This window comes from Mastigoproctus giganteus, chromosome 6, assembly GCF_048544385.1.
Source record: "Mastigoproctus giganteus isolate SK-2022 chromosome 6, ASM4854438v1, whole genome shotgun sequence".
NCBI classification, from domain to species: Eukaryota; Metazoa; Arthropoda; class Arachnida; order Uropygi; family Thelyphonidae; genus Mastigoproctus; species Mastigoproctus giganteus.
The window spans coordinates 4,945,235-4,966,498 of NC_143580.1; the positions used below are offsets into that span (position 1 = coordinate 4,945,235).

Sequence of the window (21,264 nt, forward strand, 5' to 3'; positions counted from 1 at the left end):
AGTAAATCCCACTTCAGCACACTGTGATCACTGCCACCTAGTGGTTCATTTATCTGCAGATTCTTAATGCATGAAGAATCACTGCTGATAATCAAATCAAGAGTATTCCTCCCTCTAGTTGCCTCCCGAACATGCTGATGTAGAAAACAATCATCCAATAAATCCACAAAAGCCTTGCTAGTGTGTGAGTGATCAGAACCCAAATTCCAGTCAATATCTGGGAAATTAAAATCTCCCATTATAAGACTCTCTGATTTACTGGCCCACTCTATTTCACTGTACAGTTTATTATTATACTCATCAAAGTCATTAGGCCTATAGCACACTCCTACTCTCAATTTTGATCTCCCAATGCTTATGTCACTCCAAACTGACTCGACACTGCACTGTCCAGCGATGTTGACTGGCTTCACTTCCTTGGATTTTATGTATTTCTTAACTAATAGCATAACCCCTCCTCCCTTCCTATCCAGTCTATCCTTTCTGTAGACGTTGTACTCCCCAAATTCCAGTTCTGCATTCCTTATATCTGTGTGAAACCAAGTCTCTGATATCCCAACAATATCTGCCTTTGATGTTTTGAGCAATACCTCAAATTCATCAAATTTATTTACTAAACTCCTAGCACTGGTGGTCACGCAAGTATACATGCACCTATTTCTATTCTTAGCTACCCTAACACAACCGATGTGTTTACTTGTACCGCAATGACTCCCAGCAGTCTCTGAAATATCCTGAATCTTGTTTTTCAGGCTTCTGCTCATTCCAATAGAAGCAGTGGAAGAATCTCTTTCACCTCTGCCAGTGGCTACTGTTAATCTATTCGTCTTTGTATCCCCCCAATCTTGCAGTTTTCCGACCCACCTAACACTGCCTCGTTAGCATCAGCAAATATTCTTGCACCCTTTCTATTTAAGTGTATCCCATCCCTGTGGAAGTAATCTCTCCTGTTAACAAGTACAGTCCAGGCTGAAAAAAATTCTACCCCTTGAGCCTTGCACAATCTTTCCAGGGCCGAATTGATCGACAAGGCTCTCATCATATACTCCCTCCTATCGTGTCTGGGCAGAATTGCAGACACTTTCAAATCAACCCTATTTCACGGCTTTTTTTCAACAGTGACCTGTACTTGTTAAGCAACTCTGCCGGTCTCCTACTCTTGATATCATTAGTGCCAACGTGTACAACTATATCACCTTTTGTGCCCTTAAAAGATGATATCTGCTCTACAACGTCATCAACCTTTGCCCCTGGCAGACATACCCTGGTCCTGTTCCACCTATCCTTTTTACAAAGCATGTTCCCCGTTTCCGTCATTATTCTAGTTGCCCTTTCCTGCACCAATCTCAGACCTATATGAGTACTCTAGGTGTGGCCTGATCATTGCCTTATACAATGGGATAATCACTTCCTTGTCCCTGCTAGCAAAATTCCTGTATGTCATTGACAAAATTCCATGAGCTGTCCAGGTAGCCTGTCTGCACTGCTCGGAGAACTTCATATCTCACTACACAATTAGCCCAGGTCTTTCATTTACCACTACCCTGAATGTAGTACTACACAGCTGTTGTATTAATCTGGAATTACTGCTACCCATATACAGTACCTTGTATTTGTTAATGTTAAACTGCCGTTACTTAGCCCATCTGTCTATAGGACCACCGGGAAATTTTCAGATTGTATCACTGTCTATAGAGACCATGTAGCAAGGTCCACGATTATATATTCAATATAATTACAAGGTAATTATACTGAATATATAATCGAAGATATTTGACATGTTTTCTTAAATTTACACACTAACAAAGTTGGTAATATGGAAATTTTGTCATTGAGTGTTTTGGTCATAATGTACTAAGTTGCATGTTTTATCTTGAATTATGTCTATACATATGTATGTGTGTTTCGTTAAGCCAATTTGCCTGTTGTGGCCAAAAAACTGAAAATTCTGTTTTGATTCCTAAAGAACTTAAATTAATAAAGAAAAATAAACAATAACAATTCTTGAAGTCTATTTCTACCGACACTGTCCCGTTTTCTTCCGCCTTCTCCCCTGCATCTAACTCTTCCATTAGTAAATCAACCCAACATATTACCCAGTGTGAAAAGCCTAATAATGATCTTTATTTCCGATTATTGTTAAACTCGAAGAATCGAGTCCTGAATTCTTAAGGTTTTTAAAACTTTCTGCACAGTCAAGCTTCTCACATGCTGTAGATATTTCTCATCACTGGTTCTAATGTCATTCATTTCTGGGGCTTTTTTCCCGATCGATTTGATTTCGAAATGAGTTGAAACTCGGCCATATTAAATAAAGAAATGGAGAAGTATATTGTATTTTTTTAAATAATCAATATATTTCTTCATTGGAGTAGTGCTTTTATGAACCCTGGTCCCTCCTCTCCTAGATAGCACAGTGAATATAATCACTCTCCTTCTATAGCAGTGTAAATCGCTTAATAACCGGACGGCTTTATTTCACAACATGGGCTGCATCAATCGATCTCATGTGACGGTGTTTTTTTTTTTTTTTTTTTATGGAAACTCGCGTTTGTTAAGCAAACAGGCAATTCACAGACACAGTATACCGACACCTCTTTGCTAAAGTTTCTCTGGCGGTTAACACACACACACATAAACCCCTTTACTATTGCACGGTCCTAATGCCATATAGAGTGAGGATATGACAGTTGGTACAATTACTGGTGAGTTAAACACTTACACTTTTATACCCAGGTGTTTCCTAACATGCAGAGCGCATTTTAAAGATCCATTCAGGACCTGTTTGAATTTTAAAATTGGCTATGGCAGAGACGGACTAAGATATTTCCGCGTCCGGGCAGAAAGATTATTTTGGGGTCCTTTTTCATATCCAAGAAATCTGCGTAAAGTTTTGTAAAAAAAAAAAAAAAAAAAAATTCCTTCCCTTACTCTTCAGCTTCTGACACTCCTGTAAGTATGGCGCCAGGACAGTTGCCCTGTTACCCCGTGCCTTAATCCAGTGTTTCTCAATCTTTTTACTCTCGTGGCACATTTTCCAAAGAAGAAAAATTTCGCGGCACACCTACGTAGTCATAGAAGAAGAAATTTCTAAATTTCGCGGCACACTTGGAAAATTTTGCGGCACACTAATGTGACGCGGTACACCCTTTGAGAAACACTGCCTTAATCTGGCACTGGGCTATAAAATTTTCAATGTAAAAACTAATAAATTAATAAATTAATTTTACTGACTCATAATTTATTAATTTTATAAGGACAAATTAGTCAATAATAGGTACAGGTGTACTTATTCATATTCTGAATAGTAGAACCTGGAAGTTGGCAAACGTTAATGATTAAATCTAACTGGGGTTTGTTTATCTGAAAATCGAGAAAATACTTCAAAGTACAGCATCAATGCTGCCTTCCCCACCTTCTCTGATAAAATGAAGGCTACCCACTGATAAGTGCGCCCTCTGATAATGTTTGTTTTCTTCACTTCTGCTCTGCTGCCTGAAAGCTGTTGGTCATGTTGGTCCTGAGGAGAGTAAGTTAGTTATTTTATTAACTGACCGTATAGATAGGGAGTGGGAACCCCCTATCTATACTGTGTATGCATTACATGTGAAATATAAAATTATAGAGGTTTAAATTTTTGAAAGTTGTCATGATTGTAATTCATTACACGATTAATTTTTTTTTTCTCGGTTTAGCCCTAGTATAAGATGCGATTATATCTTCAGGAGCGGGCTAGCATTTTCCGAAGTAGGAGGGGGCGGGGGGTATATCCCATATAACTGCCTTTGAATTTCACACTGCAAGTCATATTTTGTTAAAGTAAGATTGAAGATAATCAGAAAAAATAAAGTGACACCCTAACACCGTTCCATCCGAGAAGTTCTCTTACGTAACTTTATATATATATATTAATTAACATGAAAGTAACGGGTTGTTATCCCTACATCAGTTTCCCAGTAAGGTAACTACAGATTTGGCTACCCCGCGGTGCAGGGAATACAAGTGATAGCGCACTGTGTGTTAGGCTCCGTTTTTGTTTTTATTATAAAAAATGAACTTTTAGTTTTTTGGTAAATTGAAAGTGATATTTTATTAATATGATTTTTTTATTTGCTGTTTGAATACTCCCCTCAGCTTTCCATTTACAAATTTTCATCTGCCAAATCCTCTCTAAAAAAAAAAAAAAAAAAAAAAAAAATTCAGAAAATTTGTGTTAAAAGTGTTGTCACTACTCAAAAAAAGTAGTGGCAAAATGTTAACTTGTAATAATCAATAAGTAAATGTTTTATTTGAAGCTAAAAGCACTAAATGTAGTCTTTTAATACAATATATATATTTTTTGAGCACTAGGTATATTTTTTTGGTACAAAATATATATTTTTAGCATTAAAAATATGTTTTAGTTTCATTTGTTAGACAATTGTCTAACAAATGAATCAAACACTTGTAAAATAGCTTATTAGAAACATTCAAAATAGTCTTCTATGCTCTTTATGGTTCTCTTTCAGTGACAACGATATTTTAAAATGCCAGTTATAGTACTAGGGTTGTTAATGTTTCACACTTTTTTGCTGAACAGAAATTTTTTTGCTATACAGAAATTTTGTGAGCAGCGATAAGGAGGTGATTATCCCCTTATATAAGGCAATAGTCAGGCCACACCTTGTACTGCATACAGGTTTGGAAGCCTCACTTTAGGAAGGATGTAGAGTTGCTAGAATGAGTATAGAGAAAAGCAGCAAGACTGATGAGGGGAACAAAGGGGTGCTCTTATGAAGAAAGGCTTAAGTTTTGCACAGCGTCTGGAGACTAGGCACCTGCAAGGCAATTTGATTGAGGTATATAAGACCGTGAATGGATTGAGCAGGCTCAGTGCTGATGAGATTCTTCCTCTTGCTCAGATTACAAACCTGAGGGGGCCTAAACTGAAATTGAGGAAAGACAGTTGTTGAATAGATATGCAGATTTTTTGCCTTAAGCCAGCGGATAGTTGATTGCTGGAACAAACTTCCATCTGTCGTTGTGGAAGTTGATAGCTTAAATAAATTCAAGGCAGAACTAGACAAACTTTTGGAATGAATGGATGGGTGAAATGGGAAGGGTTTTTTTTTTTTTTGGCTGATCCTGTATAAGCTTGCTTTCTTGTATCATATTATTATTATGCCATATAGTGCAAGGAAGCCTGAGGCTTTTGCTGCACAGCCAAAAAAATAAAAATTTCTGAGTTGCCCTGAGAGAGAGAAAGAGAAAGGCTTGAATTTCTGTAGATTCTAACCAAGGAAAAGAAGAATGATGATATCCAGCTCAGGACCCTGGGTGTGCCAAGCCCATACTCACCAGATATGAGCCCCTGGTGTGCCTCTGCTAATGCTAATACAGTGTTCTCAGACAGTAATCACTTTTGTGAAATTAAAAGCCCTATCCCTTGCCTTTGACAGTAGTTACTTCTTTAAGTAAATCCCAAATCAATACATTGTGTTCACTATCACCTGGACCCACTAGGTGACTGTGATCACAATCTTTTAGCTGCAGATTCTTAATGCAGGAAGGATTGCTGCTGAAATCAGATGAAGTGTATTGCTTTATCTTGTTGCCTCTCTAGAAAACAAGTGAAAGCAGTACACTTCATCTGATTATCAAATGAAATGCCCTCCTACCATCATTTTTGTTTTCCCAATGCTGCCACACAACTGATTCAACATTGCACTGGTTCTGATATTCACTAGATGCACTACCTTTGAATTTATGTGCTTCTTAACTAAGAGTATAACCCCTGTCCTTTCTGTGCACATTGTATTCCCAAAATTTGAATCCCTTATTTTAGAATAATATTTCTGAAAGGTTATTCTGAAACAAGTTTAAAGGTCTGAAGTGATACATAAACCTTGAGGTAATTTCTTCAGGTGCAAGTATTGGGAGCATATTTTTTATGAAAATAAAGAGAATAATGGGGCAGTAGCAAATTTAAGGTTTATCTCAACGATGAAATTATTGCATAATGAGTCACTGTGGTTCTATTTGCTGATTTGTTTCTGTAATTCTTGAAAAAGATACTTAAATAGCCTGTTTGTACTGTTAGTTCATTCATATTCTGGAGTAAGTTTTCTTTTTGTGCGAAATATTAGTATATTTTTGATTGCCGAGAAAATAAAGTGATAAATATATATATATGCTTCTTCATATATATATTTATATATATATTATGAAAACACTGAACATGAGAGGTATCAGAATCTATAGTACTGTGCATGGGCTGAAGGTTGTGAAGATGGAAAACGATACTTGTTGACATTAGACTTCAATTTCTGTAGATTGTAATTCTTCTTTAGTTTTTTCCAGAATACAGAAGTTACATGAATAAATCAAGAAGAAGAAAAGTTGGTTTTGTGAGTTTGAAGTTGGACAGTAAAAGGATGTTGACTGGTTGTGGTACATGTTGTGGTAATCAACAAGATTAATGAATGAAACAAAGGGTTGCTCTTATGAAGAAAGGTTTGTTTTGAAAATTACAAGTGTCTGGAGACTAGGCACCTGAGAGGTGATCTGATTGAGGTGTATAAAGCTTTGAATGGTTTGAGCCTGCTCAATGCTGATGGCATTCTTCGTCTTGCTAAGAATAATCACCTGAGAGGGCATAAATTCAAATTGAAGAAAGACAGTTGTAGGATAGATGTGTGGAAGTTTGCCAATTCAGAAGAACAGTGCTCATGGAAGTGTCTAAGAAAAGGCATACAGAAGAAATAGAATGTCTATAAGACACTGGAGAGTCTTATAGACATTCTATTAACCTAACACCTCTTCAGTGGAATCTAGAAGCCTAAGAGCGGTTTTTAGGACACTTCCTGAGATGTGGGAACAATATTTCATGGTAGGGAAAATTTGCAATTTGTACAGAGAGAGACAGAATAGCTGTTTGGAAGAAAAGTAATACCGAGAGTCAAAGAGAAAACCCAGTTTTTTAGAAGCAGAGGAAGCAATATTTGTAATGTGCTTATGCAGAGAGGGGTGGGGAGAGATTAGAAGTAAGAGTTATCACCAATAGAGATATATGATCTTTCCTAGAAATCAATCCAGCAATCTACCAAGTGATGCACACCCGATTCGAGCCTCAAAACAGAAAAACCAAGTGCAAACTACTCTGGTTAAAAAGGACATTGTTTTATTAGGAGACTCCATTGTCAGGGAAACGGGGAATATTTTTTGTTATAAAGATAGGTGGAGCAGAACCAGAGTATGTCTGCCGGGAGCAACTATTGATGATGTCACCAACAGATTGTCAGATTTTAAAGGGGGTAAAGAAAATATTATTGTTCACGTGGGGACAAATGATATTAAATGTACACAATATGACGATTTTTTGGAAAAATACAGGACCATGCTGAGGAAATGTCGCGAGCTAGGCCATAATGTCTATGTGTCTCCAATTCTGCCCAGACACGATAGGAGGGATTATATGTTAAGAGCCTTGTGGATTAACTCAAGACTTGAAGGAATCTGCAAGGCTTTAGGGGGTAAATTTCTATCAGCATGGCCCACACTTGTAGGTAGAAGGAATTTGTTTTGTAGAGACGGGATACACTTAAACAAAGGTGGTGCAAAAGTTTTTGCCAGTATTATTGAGGATACCTTAAAGGTTCAGGGAACTGCTAGTTAGGGGGGATGTGGGTAATACTGACACGTGTTTATCTGATAATATTGGTCAATGTAACTCTTGCACATACCTTAAGACTTCTTATCTGTTACCCCAACTGGAAGTATTATCTAGATGTTCTGGGGGCAAAGACGATTCACGTGAGCGGGTAGCTAATATCAGGGAAGAGAGCCTAAAAAACTTCAAGGGTTGTGTTAGGGTTGTTAAATATACAAGAACAGTAAATCTTAATTGTTTATGTAGTAACATTAGAAGTGTCGTCAATAAAATGAGCGAATTCGAACTGCTGGTTAAAACAAGTAACGCGGACATAATAGGGCTTACAGAGACGTGGTGCCACCCGGAAATTGGGGATGATGAGTTTCAGTACGGCTTGTATAATGTACAAAGGGTACTAGGAAAGTTTTGCAATACAGCTTTGTTTATTTAATTTTTTCAAAGTAATTTCCTCTACATTCAATACACCTCTCCATCCTCCGAAACCAATCTTTAAACCAGTTCTGCCAAGTTTCACTAGGGAGTAAAGCACACTTGTCCCAAGCCCATAGAAGGTCCTCACCACTGGAAAACCGCCTCCCTTTTAGCTTCATTTTCACATGCGGGAACAGTGCAAAGTCACAGGGAGCAAAGTCTGGACTGTAGGGAGGGTGCTTGAGAAGTTTCAGTCCTGTCGTGGTCAAATATTCGGTGCAGGCTTTGCGCGGTGAGCTGGAGCATTTTCGTGATGGAGGTACCAGGTGTCCATTCTTGACTTTGGCCGCAGGTTCTTCATAGATCCAATGACTTTAGGCAGGCATTGTTCAGTATACCACTTAGCTGTGACTGTCTTCTGCGTGTCCAAAACGACACGTTCCACAATTCCACTTGATTTAAAAAATACAGCTATCATTTTCTTCTTTACAGATCGGGATTTTCTGACAATTACGGGTGTGTCATCATCATCAAAGACCCAAACTTTGTTTTGAGCCTTGGTCGGCAGATTGTAATAGTACAGCCAAGTCTCGTCACCTGTCACGATGTTGTTCACATACCGAGATTGTCCCTTATCAAACTTTTTTAACATCTCCCGGCACAAGTCACACGTCGTGTCATCTGCTCTTCAGTCAGTTGATGCGGCACCCAGAGAGAACAAAGTTTCTTCACGTGCAAATGATCTTGCAGAATCGAACGAATTGCTGGTGCATTTAGGTCCAAAGTATCCTCTATCTGTTGGTAGGTCACTCGCCTGTTTTCGTCAAGCATTTTTCTCAGCAGTAATGTTTTCCTCCGTAACTGACGTTCGTGGCCTTCCCGGCCTCTCAGAATCCTCCAGAGTGAAATTTCCCCTTTGGAATTCTCTATACCACCTGAATATCGTTGTACGATGTGGACAATCATCATCTAGTGCAAGAGTCATTTCTTCTAAGCACTGGTCTATGGTTAAACCACGCACGAAATTATACCGCAAAACTGTCCTTATCTCATTTCGTGACCAAGATGCCATCGCAACCACTTTACACTCTCACTACTAATGAATAACTGAGCCCATCGACTTGGCGCGGCGGCTACTATGCACGTATGAACATGTCTCAACATGCAGCAACAAGCAGCTTCCTGTGATTCATTGTTGCGTCATATTGCAAAACTTTCCTAGTACCCTTTGTATTTAGGAAGGATAGGTTAGATAGAAGGGGTGGTGGGGTAATGCTTCTTATCAGAAGCAGCCTGAGTGCGACAATAGCTTTCCCGGATTCAGGCATTTCACATGCTAGTATAGAGTCTGTATGGTGTGAGATAGTTGGAAACAAAGGTATAATGCGAGTAGGAGTAATCTACAGACCAGGTGATTGTGAAGATTATGACAAAAGCCTCTACATGCAAATGGAATGGGCAAGTAAGAGTCAATGTCTTATTATGGGTGATTTCAATTTGCCTCTAATTGATTGGAGTAAATGGGAAGGAAACTCGACATGGGGAACAAATTTTTAAATCAACTAGATGACTCTTATTTGTATCAACATGTCAGGGAAAGTACTAGAGAAAAGAATATCCTAGACCTTATCATCACACATGAATCAGATGTCATAACAGGGCTGACAGTAGACGAACCAGTAATAGGAAGTGATCACGGAGTTCTACAGTGGATGATGACGAGAGAGGTAGCAGAAATAAAAGGCAAAGGAATGGGTTTTAATTTCAGAAAAGGAAATTACGATGCCTTAAGGTACTACATGGCCTCTATTAACTGGGTAGATATCGCCCAGAGAATGAATACAATTGAACTGTGGTACGCTTTTAAAACATTAATCACAGATGCCTTGAATGCATATATATACCATTAAAAAAATACTCCACGAGAAGGGTTCCAAGTTGGATGAATAGTCAAGTTGCCGCATTACTTGAGCAGAAAAAGGTGGCATGGAAAGGTTACAGAGCAATAAAAAGTACTGAAGCCTATAACAGCTACAAGGTGATGTGTAATAGAGCCACAGAAAAGGTTTGACAGGCAAAGGCAGTTTATGAGAAATCACTAGCAAACAGAGCAAAGAGGGGGGATAAAGAATTCTTCACATATATAAATGCCAAGAAGAGCAGAACAAACCAGATCGGACCTTTACGTAAGGGAAAGGGGATAGTAATAAATACACCAGCTGCCGTTGCAGATGAACTCAACAGTTATTTTGCATCGATATTTACAAATGAAAAGCCTTTTGTGGCAATGGGAAATTGTGGGAGCAAAGTTAAAAAATATGTAATTAATGATATTGAAATTTTGCAAGATTATTTAATGAAAAAACTTTCGAGCCTACAGACCAGTAAGGCTCCTGGAGTTGATGGAATATACCCTATAATCTTAAGAGAGGCGGCAAGCAAGTGCATTGAACCATTGAGGCTAATTATGCGAGCATCACTAGAGTCTGGGGAGATTCCCTTGGATTGGAAAAGTGCAAATGTATCTCCCATACATAAGGGTGGCTCTAAAAGTGAAGTTGGAAATTATCGACCTGTCAGTCTGACTTCAGTAGTAGGGAAAATCATGGAGGCAATGATCAAGGGTGGAATTCAGGATCATTTGGATAGAATTGAAATTCTCAAGGATACTCAGCATGGTTTTGTAAAGGGAAAATCATGTTTAACAAATCTGGTTCGCTATTTCGAAAGGGTCACTCAAGAGCTGGATTTAGGGAATAATTTCAACATTTTTTTATTTAGATTTCAGCAAAGCTTTTGACTCAGTCCCACATGAGCGGTTGCTTTATAAGCTGGAACAGGTTGGAATCACTGGGAAAATCCTTAGAGGGATAGAAGGATGGCTTCAGGGCAGGAGGCAGAGGGTTGTGATAAATGGCTATTCCTCAGATTGGGTGGATGTAAGAAGTGGGGTTCCCCAAGGATCAGTATTAGGACCACTGTTATTTTTAATTTTCATAAACGACATTGATGAAGGGATAGAGGGCGTGATGTCTAAGTTTGCAGATGATGTTAAAATTGGTAGAGTAGTTAATGATCACTGTCAAGCTGAGCTTCTTCAGAGGGACCTAGATAGACTTCAAGAATGGTCAGAAAAATGGCAGCTGTGCTTTAATCCAACAAAGCGTAAAGTATTACACCTGGGAAACAGTAATCCCAAAATAACTTATTCACTTGGTGGAGTTCAACTAAACCCAGTACTGGAGGAAAGGGACTTGGGTGTTACGATACGGTCAGACATGAAATTCTCTGAGCATTGTAAACAGGTTGCAAGGAAGGCCCGTGGTGTCCTATCAATGATCTATTGAACTTTTGCAAGTAGAGATAGGGACGTGATAATCCCATTATATAAGGCTTTTGTTAGACCACACTTGGAATACTGTGTTCAAGTATGGAGACGCACCTAAAGAAAGATATCGAGCTTCTTGAAAGGGTGCAAAGACGGGTCACTCGCCTGGTGATCGGCAAAAGGGTGTCCTTATAAAGAAAGACTTTGAATATGTGGGTTGCAGAGTTTGGAAACTAGACACCTTAGAGGAGATTTGATTGAGGTGTTTAAGGCTCTGAGAGGCATCAGTAAAATGAATGAGGACGAAATTTTCAAGATTATAAATGATGCTAGAACTAGGGGACATGAATTCAAGTTACGTGGGGAAATGTTTAGATTGGACTGTAGGAAGTTTTATTTTAGCCAGCGAGTTATAAATTACTGGAATAAGCTGCCTTCATGGGTGGTAGAGGCCGACAGTTTGGGGAAATTCAAAAGTCATCTGGATAGTACTTTCGGGTAAGGGAAGCGCATAGGATGAAAGGGTTAATTTCCTTTTTTTTATTAATTATTATTATTATTTATTTATTTATTTATTTTTATTTATTTATTTTATTTATTTATTTTTTGTTTTTATCATTGTTTTGTTCGGATTTTTTTTTTTTTTTTGCCTGGTGCAGCATAAGCCATAGGCTTCCTTGCACCGTGCGGCCGTTACTAATATCATCGAAGATAAGCATAGGTACAGAAGAATCCTTTTCATGAGATTAGCATTAGTAAAGGCACATGATGCAAGAAAGCAAGCTTATATAGCATCAGCCAAAAAAAAAAAAAAAAAAAAACCCTTCTCATTTCACCCATCCACTCACTCCAAATGTTTGTCTAATTCTGCCTTGAATCTATTTAAGCTATCAACTTCTACAATGACAGATGGAAGTTTGTTCCAGCAATCAACCACCCGCTGGCTAAAGGCAAACTTCCACACATCTGTCCTAGAACTGTCTTTCCTCAATTTGAATTTATGTCTGCTCAGTGATTATTCTGAGCAAGAGGAAGAATCCCATCAGTATTGAGTATGCTCAAACTATTCAAGACTTTATACACCTCAATCAGATTGACTCGCAGGTGCCTAGTCTCCAGTCATAGTAATTTGCAAAACTTAAGCCTTTTTTCGTAGGAGCAACCCTTTGTTCCATTCACTAATCTTGTTGCACTTCTCTGTACTTGTTCCAGCAGCTCTACATCCTTCTTAAAATGAGGCCTCCAGACCTGTATACAGTACTCAAGGCAATTGCCTCATATAAGGCAGTGGCTTGGCTATTGCCTTATACAATTGGATAATCACCTCCTTATCTCTGCATATCATTGACAAGGAAGGCCCGTGGTGTCCTATCGATGATCTATCGAACTCTTGCAACCTTTAAGCATGAGCTACTCTTGCAGACCATCTGCACTGCTCTGAAAACTTTGTATCTGCCTGCACAATTACCCCCCAGGTACTTTTCATTCTCTACCACTGTCAGTGTAGTTCCACACAGTTGATACATTACTCTAGTGTTACTTTTTCCCATGTGCAGTACAGTCTGCCCTCGTATAGCACGATAGTTGTGTTCCTAGAAACCCTCGTGCAATGCAAAATCGTGCAATATAAACAACAGGCCCTATGGGAAAAGTGGGGTTAGGTGCCGACCACCCAAGATTGAACACACATTTGGAACCAAAACATTACCAAACGCAATAAATAATCGGGTAATTTTAATCGTTATAAAATACTTACATATTTACAAAGCCGAGCGAATGTAGCAACTGAATAAACAACACCATAAAGGCCGAGATACATAATTAACACCACACATTTTACTAAAGCACATTTCTGGGGGTTACTACCATAAAACAATAAAAACAATTTCCAGTTTCGTTTCTGCTAGTGGAATCTGTTATAAACTGGTAGTAAACTCCATCTAATTGCATTTGCGGTTATATTGATAGCTGGAATTGTGTTGGTTTCACGTTATTATGGTGAAATGTGTTTCCCCTTCACTGATATAAATCACATAAATACATTTTCAGAAGATTCTTCATTCCTATTGCGTTGCGTTCAGTTGGGGTGATTCCGCGTTCGACTGCCATTTCTTGTAAACACACAGGCGAATCGTGCATAAGCGAATTCGGTTCGTGTTATATAAGATAACGTTCCCCTATTTATAAATCGTGTATGATCGAATTCGTGTAATGTAAACACGTGTTATACGAGGACCGACTGTACTTTATATTTGTCAATAAACTTCAGTTGGCCACCTCTCAGTGAGATATGACAGGGCATATTTTAGAAGGATTGAAATCAACTAAATTATCTTTAATAGATTAAAGAATATTAAATGAAAGAGAGCCATAATTGGCAAAAATATATTAATTAAAATACTAATGTAAACTAAATCTGTATGAAAAATTTTATAAATTTCTTATTGAGTATGAACATAAAAAAAATAGTTTATTCTGATATGATTGTTCTTAGGTACTCTTTGCTTTTCAAAGTGGTATTAAAAATGGAACAAGATTATTGTCAAGTATTCCTAAATCCTCTGAGGAAACAGGAAGTAATAATGGCTTCAGCTTTCGTAAGTTTTTAATTTTTTGGTGTGTGCGTGTGTGTACGAGCATGTGTCTTTATATATTTTTAGGCACATTCACAAATGCATATAGTAACTGTGAATTTCAGCATTGAAAGAGAGTCTATGAGGTGTGTACAGAAAGTAAAAACCCAGACCCCTCCAGATCCTACAGTTATTGGGTAACAATATTTTATTTAAAAAATTATTTAGATTATATATGTCGCCATTTTTCTACATAATTTCTAAGAATATTTAATCACTTGTCACACCAAGTGACCAATTTTTGTATCTCCTGGTCTTAAAAATTTTCTATCTGATATTTTAAGCGATTTTTGATTTTCACTTCTTCATGATCGTCAAACTTTGTTTTCACCCACATGCTTTTTCAAATATAAAAAGATGTAGTAGTTGCTAGTCACTAGGTCTGGCCTATATGGCAGGTGTTAAAAAATATCTCAGAAAAATTGCATTAACAATTCTTGTGTGTGATTCGGAGAGTGAGGTTATCCATGCAATAAACAAACACCCTCAGAGAATAAACCATGCCATTTTGTCCAAAAATAGTAAGTTAACTGCAGTGATGGGTTTATTTTCTGGGTGTGATAGATTACTCAAGTCTCATTGCTAGTGATTGTTCCCTCTAACCAAAAAAAGTATATGATTTAACTTTGAGCACTGGTTAACATTTTCAGTACCCATGTGGTGCACATTTTGCGATAGTTCAGATGCTGTTTCACAATATCATGAACCAATGACCTTGAGATATCAGGGAAATCCTTTCTTTTGCCATTGTGGACACTAGTCCCCCATTCATTGAATGCATGGCAGTGTTTTATTACATTTCAGCAATTTATAACATTTTCTCTCTACTAAGTGGTGATAGAAGTTTAGCAGATCAAACAGTCTTAATGTGTAAAAATTCAATAACATATCTCATATTGAGAGATTTTCTATGTTACATTCATTATTGATTTGTACTGAGAAACAACACCCTAATATGACTCCATTGTCATGGGTGCCTCCGTAGCCAGGTGGGCAGGAGCAGCAGTGCGTAGCACACGCTTCTTGATTAGACCAGGGTTCGAGCCCGCGACCACCAAATACGGAGGATGCGGAAAGGTTAGGGAATGACCACCGCATATCCACGGAGCAATATGGCCTTAGTTGCTAATGCTCCTAAAAACCAAAACCAAAAACAACAACCATTGTCATGGCACTGGCCTCCACACTTGTTTGTAAGGTTGCTTGCTTTCAGGTCTGTCCACAGCATTTTACATGTGCTGGTGGTCATGTAAAATGCTGTGGACAGACCCATAACTAATTTGCACTGCATTTGTGATGAAATGAATTGTCACACATCTGTCACTCAGCATCAGCTGCTCAACCTTTGTAACCATCTTTCTGTGGATGTCAATGGCCTTCTCTTGGCTCGTCAAAGACACTTGTATGACCACACTGGAACTCCCTTTTCCACTTTTTTACGGTGTCACAGGATTTACAATTCTGCCCATACGTAGCTTTCATTTCTTTGTCAATTTCCTTAGCTTTCTTGCCCTGCAAATGCCGGAACTTGATCACTGCTTGACTTTGTCACCCATAGCATCCTTCCTCAGATTCTGGGCTACACCTCTGGTGTATGATCACCTACGCAAATGAAATTTCACATGTTCGTTATTGAATATATAGACAACTTATATTAAAAATGGCATCTTCCTACTGATGTTTTATCTAGGTCAGGGTACAAACCTTTTGATACCTCCTCGTATATGTGGTATCATAACCAAAACAACAATATATTTGATTTCTTCTATGGTGGCTTTTCAGAATAGATGGTTTGGTTTTAGGATATTGAGTTGCATGTATCATTCTGTAGCTGTCCTTTATGTACTGTCTGAGAATGTTTTGTTTTTCAGGTTTGGTGTGATTTTTAAGTTTATAAGTTTTTAGCATTAGCATTAGTAGAGGCATTTGATGCAAGAAAGCAAGCTTATGCAGCATCAGCCAAAAAAAAAAAAAAAAAACCACTTCCACTTCACCCCTCTGTTCGTTCAAAATACCTGTCCAGCTGAGCCTTAAACTTATTTAGGCTATCAACCTCCACCACAAGGGATGGAAGTCTGTTCCACCAACCAACCACCCGCTGGCTAAAGGCAAATTTCCGCACATCTATCCGACATCCGTCCTTCCTCAATTTGAATTTATGCCCTCTCAGGTGATTTTTCTGAGCTAGAGGAAGAATCCCATCAGCATTGAGCATGCTTAAACCATTCAAGGCTTTATACACCTCTATCAGATTACCTCGCTGGTGCCTAGTCTCCAGACACTGTAATTTGCAAAACTTAAGCCTTTCTTCGTAAGAGCACCCCATTGTTCCATTCACTAATCTTGTTGCCCTTCTCTGTACTCGTTCCAGCAGCTCTACATCCTTCTTGAAATGAGGCCTCCAGACCTGTATACAGTACTCTAGGTGTGGCCTGACCATCGCCTTATACAATGGAATAATCACCTCCTTATCCCTGCTGGAAAAATTCCTGTATATCATTGACAATACTCCATGAGCTACTCTTGCAGCCCGTCTGCACTGCTCCGAGAACTTCATATCTGCCTGCACAACCACCCCCAAGTCCCTTTCATTCTCCACCACTGTCAGTGTAGTACCACAGAGTTGATACGTTGCTCTGGGGTTGCTGTTTCCCATGTGTAGTACTTTACATTTGTCAATGTTAAACTTCATTTGCCACCTCTCAGCCCATCTGCTCAACCTTTCCAGATCCTGTTGCAGCAGCATAGTGTCAGTAGTGTCCTTGACAACCCTGCCAACCTTTGTATCGTCTGCAAACTTGGACATTAAGCCCGATATACCATCATCAATATCATTTATAAATACAGAGAACAATAATGGACCCAACACTGAGCCCTGAGGGACTCCACTAATAACATCAGTCCACGATGAGCAGTGTCCATTGATTACCACTCTGTCTTCTCCCCCTCAACCACCCCTTTATCCATAGCAGCAATTTGTCTCCAATGTCACACTGCTCCAATTTGTGTAGCAGTCTTCCATGTGCAACAGTATTAAAAGCCTTTCTAAGATCCAAGTATATAATATCAAAGTTATTCCCTGCATCCAGTTCTTTTGTGACTGCATCATAGTATCCAATCAAGTTGGTCAGGCAAGACTTCCCCTTAACAAAACCATGCTGTGTCTGAGCTATAACTGAAGTCTTGTCTAAATGATCCTGCAGTGCTTCTTTAACCAGTGCCTCCATTAATTTTCCTGGAACAGAAGTTAAGCTCACAGTTCTATAATTACTTGTGTCAGCCTTTGATCCTCCTTTGTGAATTGGGGTCACATTTGCACATTTCCAGTCTATGGGTACCTCCCCTGAGTCCAAGGAAGCTCTCATAATTATGGCTAAGGGTTTGCTTACTTCCTTTGCTGCCTCCTTTAATATAACTGGATAGATCCCATCCACCCCGGGTGCCTTTCTTGTGTTTATCTTCAACAGTTTCTCCTCCACTTTACTCCCAGTTATTTCAAGATTCTGTAGCTTACTGCTAGAGTTGAATACACCTCTGGCATTCCCCTCGCTGAATAACTCCTCATGTGTGAATGTCGATGCAAAATATTCATTTAGTTTGTTAGCTACCTGAGCAGGATCATCAACACTTGACCCATCAATATCAAGTGGACCAATCTGATTCATCCCCTTCCTTCTAGAGTTTACATAAGTAAAGAACTTTTTGCTGTTTTTCTTTGCATCCCTTGCCAAGGATTTCTTGTAATCTGCCTTCGCCTGCCTAACCTCCTTTGTAACTTGGTTGCATATCAACTTGTATCTATCATAGGCTTCTGTGTCATGTGTTAATTTGTATGTATCCCATGCATTTTTCTTCTCTGCCATATGCCTCATTAGTTCATCTGACATCCATTTTGGCCTAAACCTTGAACAATATTTCTTAGTTGGTATGTAAAGCCTAGTAGCTTCCAAGATACGTTCTTTGAATGCTTCCCATTTTGAATTTGCTGTTGGTAACATCATCAGTTGGTCCCACTGTATAGAATTTAAATACTGTCTCAGTCCATTGTAGTCGCCTTTACGGAAGCAATAACCCTTCCCTTTACCCCTAATGGTAGTTACCTCTTTGAGTAAATCCCACTTCAGCACACTGTGATCACTGCCACCTAGTGGTTCATTTATCTGCAGATTCTTAATGCATGAAGAATCACTGCTGATAATCAAATCAAGAGTATTACTCCCTCTAGTTGCCTTCCGAACATGCTGATATAGAAAACAATCATCCAATAAATCCACAAAAGCCCTGCTAGTGTGTGAGTGACCAGCCCCCAAATTCCAGTCAATATCTGGAAAATTAAAATCTTCCATTATAAAACACTCTGATTTACTGGCCCACTCTATTTCCCTGTAAAAAAAAAGTAAAGTGCAGCCATTATCAACCCACTGCAGGATGGAAGCCTCCTCAACAATTCATGTTGAGGGAAAATGGACCATAATCTGCCACGCTGGTCCAGTGCGGGTTGGCAGATCGACCGTATTCAGCAGTCAGGGGCTTGAACCCCGGTCTACTCAAAGAGCGTGTGCTACTGCACTCCCGCTCCTGCCCACTCGGCTACGGAGGCTATTTCCCTGTACAGTTCCTTATTATACTCATCAGAGTCATTAGGCCTATAGCACATTCCTACTCTCAATTTTGATCTCCCAATGTTTATGTCACACCAAACTGACTCCACACTGCACTGTCCAGCGATGTCGACTGGCTTCACTTCCTTGGTTTTTATGTGTTTCTTAACTAATAGCATAACCCCCCCCCCCTTCCTATCCTGTCTATCCTTTCTGTAGACGTTGTACTCCCCAAATTGCAGTTCTGCATCCCTTATATCTGTGTGACACCACGTCTCTGATATCCCAACAATATCTGCCTTCGATGTTTTGAGCAATACCTAAAATTCATCAAATTTATTTACTAAGCTCCTAGCATTGGTGTACACGCAAGTATACCTGCACCTGTTTCTATTCTTAGCTACCCTAACACAACCCATGTGTTTACTTGTACCGCAGTGGCTCCCAGCAGTCTCTGAAATACCATGCATCTTGTTTTTCAGGCTTCTGCTCATTCTAATAGAAGCAGTGCAAGAATCTCTTTCACCTCTGCCAGTGGCTACTGTCAATCTATTGGTCTTTGTCTCCCCCCGAGCTAGCAGTTTTCCGACCCACCTAACACTGCCTCGATAGCATCAGCAAATACAGGCATACCTCGAATAACGAATAGGATGCGTTCCACGAAATTACTTCGTTAAGCAAAACTTCGTTTTCAGAGGTAAAAATACTATGGCCAGAATAGGGATACGTTCTTACGTAAAGAAAATGAAAAGCTTTTTTTTCGAACAAAGAAAAGTTTTATTAAATAAACAGTCAACTTACATACAAAGTGAAATCACATTTTAAAATATGAGTCTAAAGTTGATTGCTTATGCTTTTTTTCTCTTTCATTTAACAATTGCCTATACGGAGTTATTGCATTTAACACTGATCGCTTAACAATAAAACTTCTTCCTAAATCAGGATCATTTTCACTAAAAAAATTTAAAACGTTTGCAATGTCATTTAATCACCTTTTTAAATCTTTGGTTGTTAACACTTTTTCGGCAGGAACTTCTTTAACTTCGTCTTCATTATCTTTGTCTTCGTTGCTAACAAGGTTTTCTAAATCTTCCACTGAAAAACCATCATCTTCTGCATTCAATAAATTTCTAACATCCTCTTCATCGACATTTTCGAAACCTATTGATTGAGCCATCTGGATAACTTCATTTCTAATTTTTTGGATGTTTTCTTCTTCTAGTACAACTTCTGGCCATCTTTTTCGCCAAACTCCATTTAAGCATTTCTTAGTGACTTCTTTCCAAGAGCTATCAATGTTTTCAATTGCGTTTTTAATGGTGTAGTTTTTCCAAAAAGTTTTAGCTGTCATTTCCTCTTTATCCTTTAGTTCAGTTAAATTGCTTAAGTTCGACGCAGATAATAAGCTTTAAATGATGCTGTTACTCCCTGATCCAATGGTTGAATCAGGGAAGTTGTGTTTGCTGGAAGAAACACAACTTTGACAGGAATGCATGTGTCCAACGTGCATTCCTGTCAATTTATAAGATCAGTAGGATGTCCCGGAGCATTGTCTAACAACAAAAGAGCTTTTTCTTCAAAGTTGTTTTTTTGACAATACCGTTTTACTTCAGGACAAAAGTGGTTAACAACCCAATCAGTAAATAACTCCTTGGTAACCCACGCTTTTCTATTTGCTTTCCATATTACAGGTAAATTCATTTTTATGTTACCTTTTAACGCCCTCGGATTTTCTGAATGGTAAACTCATAACAATTTTAATTTATAATCGCCAGAGGCATTTGATCCAAAGAGTAACATTAAACGGTCTTTGGCTGCTTTGAACCCAGCAGCTGATTTTTCTTCAATAGAAATGAAGCTTTTTGTTGGTAGCCGTTTCCAGAACAAACCGCTTTCGTCAACATTGAACACCAAATTTAGTGGAAAATTTTCATGTTCAGTTATTTCCTTTAGTTTTTCTGGAAACTTCTCCTGTTAATTTTACACTATGAATCCTGGCCCGTTTTTTAAATTTCTCGAACCAACCACGAGAAGCCCCAAAGGTTTCCGTAATTTCTTCAGTTTGTTTAGATTTGAGGTGATTAAACTGGAATATTTTTTTTATGTTAAATGGGGCTTGAAATTGCGGACTTCGTTATATCGAAGCTTCGTTATAAGAGGTAACGTTAACCGAGGTATGCCTGTATTCTTGCACCCTTTCTATTTAAGTGTATCCCATCCCTGTAGAAGCAATCTCTCCTGTTAACAAGTACAGTCCAGGCTGAAAAAAATTCTACCCCTTGAGCCTTGCACAATCTTTCCAGGGCCGAATTGATCGACAAGACTCTCATCATATACTCCCTCCTATCGTGTCTGGGCAGAATTGCAGATGCTTTCAAATTCAACCCTAATTTATTTTATTTATTTATTTTGTTTATTTAAAGTTTATTTATTTATTTTGAATTAGAGCTTACACCCGAGCAGAAGGAGTATCAAGAGCTAGCAAGAAAATTTGCCCGAGAAGAAATACTACCCAAAGCTGCAGAATATGATAAAAGTGGAGAGGTGAGTCTCCTCTTTGATATTTAGTCACAAAGATAAATGGTTTGTTCTTCAGCATAAAAAGTTAATGAAAAAATAATTGTCAGGGTAATTTACAAT

General features: G+C 38.6%; 1 protein-coding gene across 1 annotated transcript in view; it reads left to right on the forward strand.

Moving 5' to 3' along the window:
* Positions 1-3,479: 3,479 nt before the first annotated feature.
* The window catches only part of Mcad (Medium-chain acyl-CoA dehydrogenase), a 109,455-nt gene continuing 91,670 nt past the window's right edge, over positions 3,480-21,264 (forward strand). Inside the window, exons 1-3 of the mRNA XM_090374896.1 lie at positions 3,480-3,529; positions 13,885-13,987; positions 21,071-21,168. Coding sequence (XP_090231022.1) covers positions 3,512-3,529; positions 13,885-13,987; positions 21,071-21,168 — 219 coding nt within the window. The 5' untranslated portion in view covers positions 3,480-3,511. The remainder of the gene's footprint in view (positions 3,530-13,884; positions 13,988-21,070; positions 21,169-21,264) is intronic.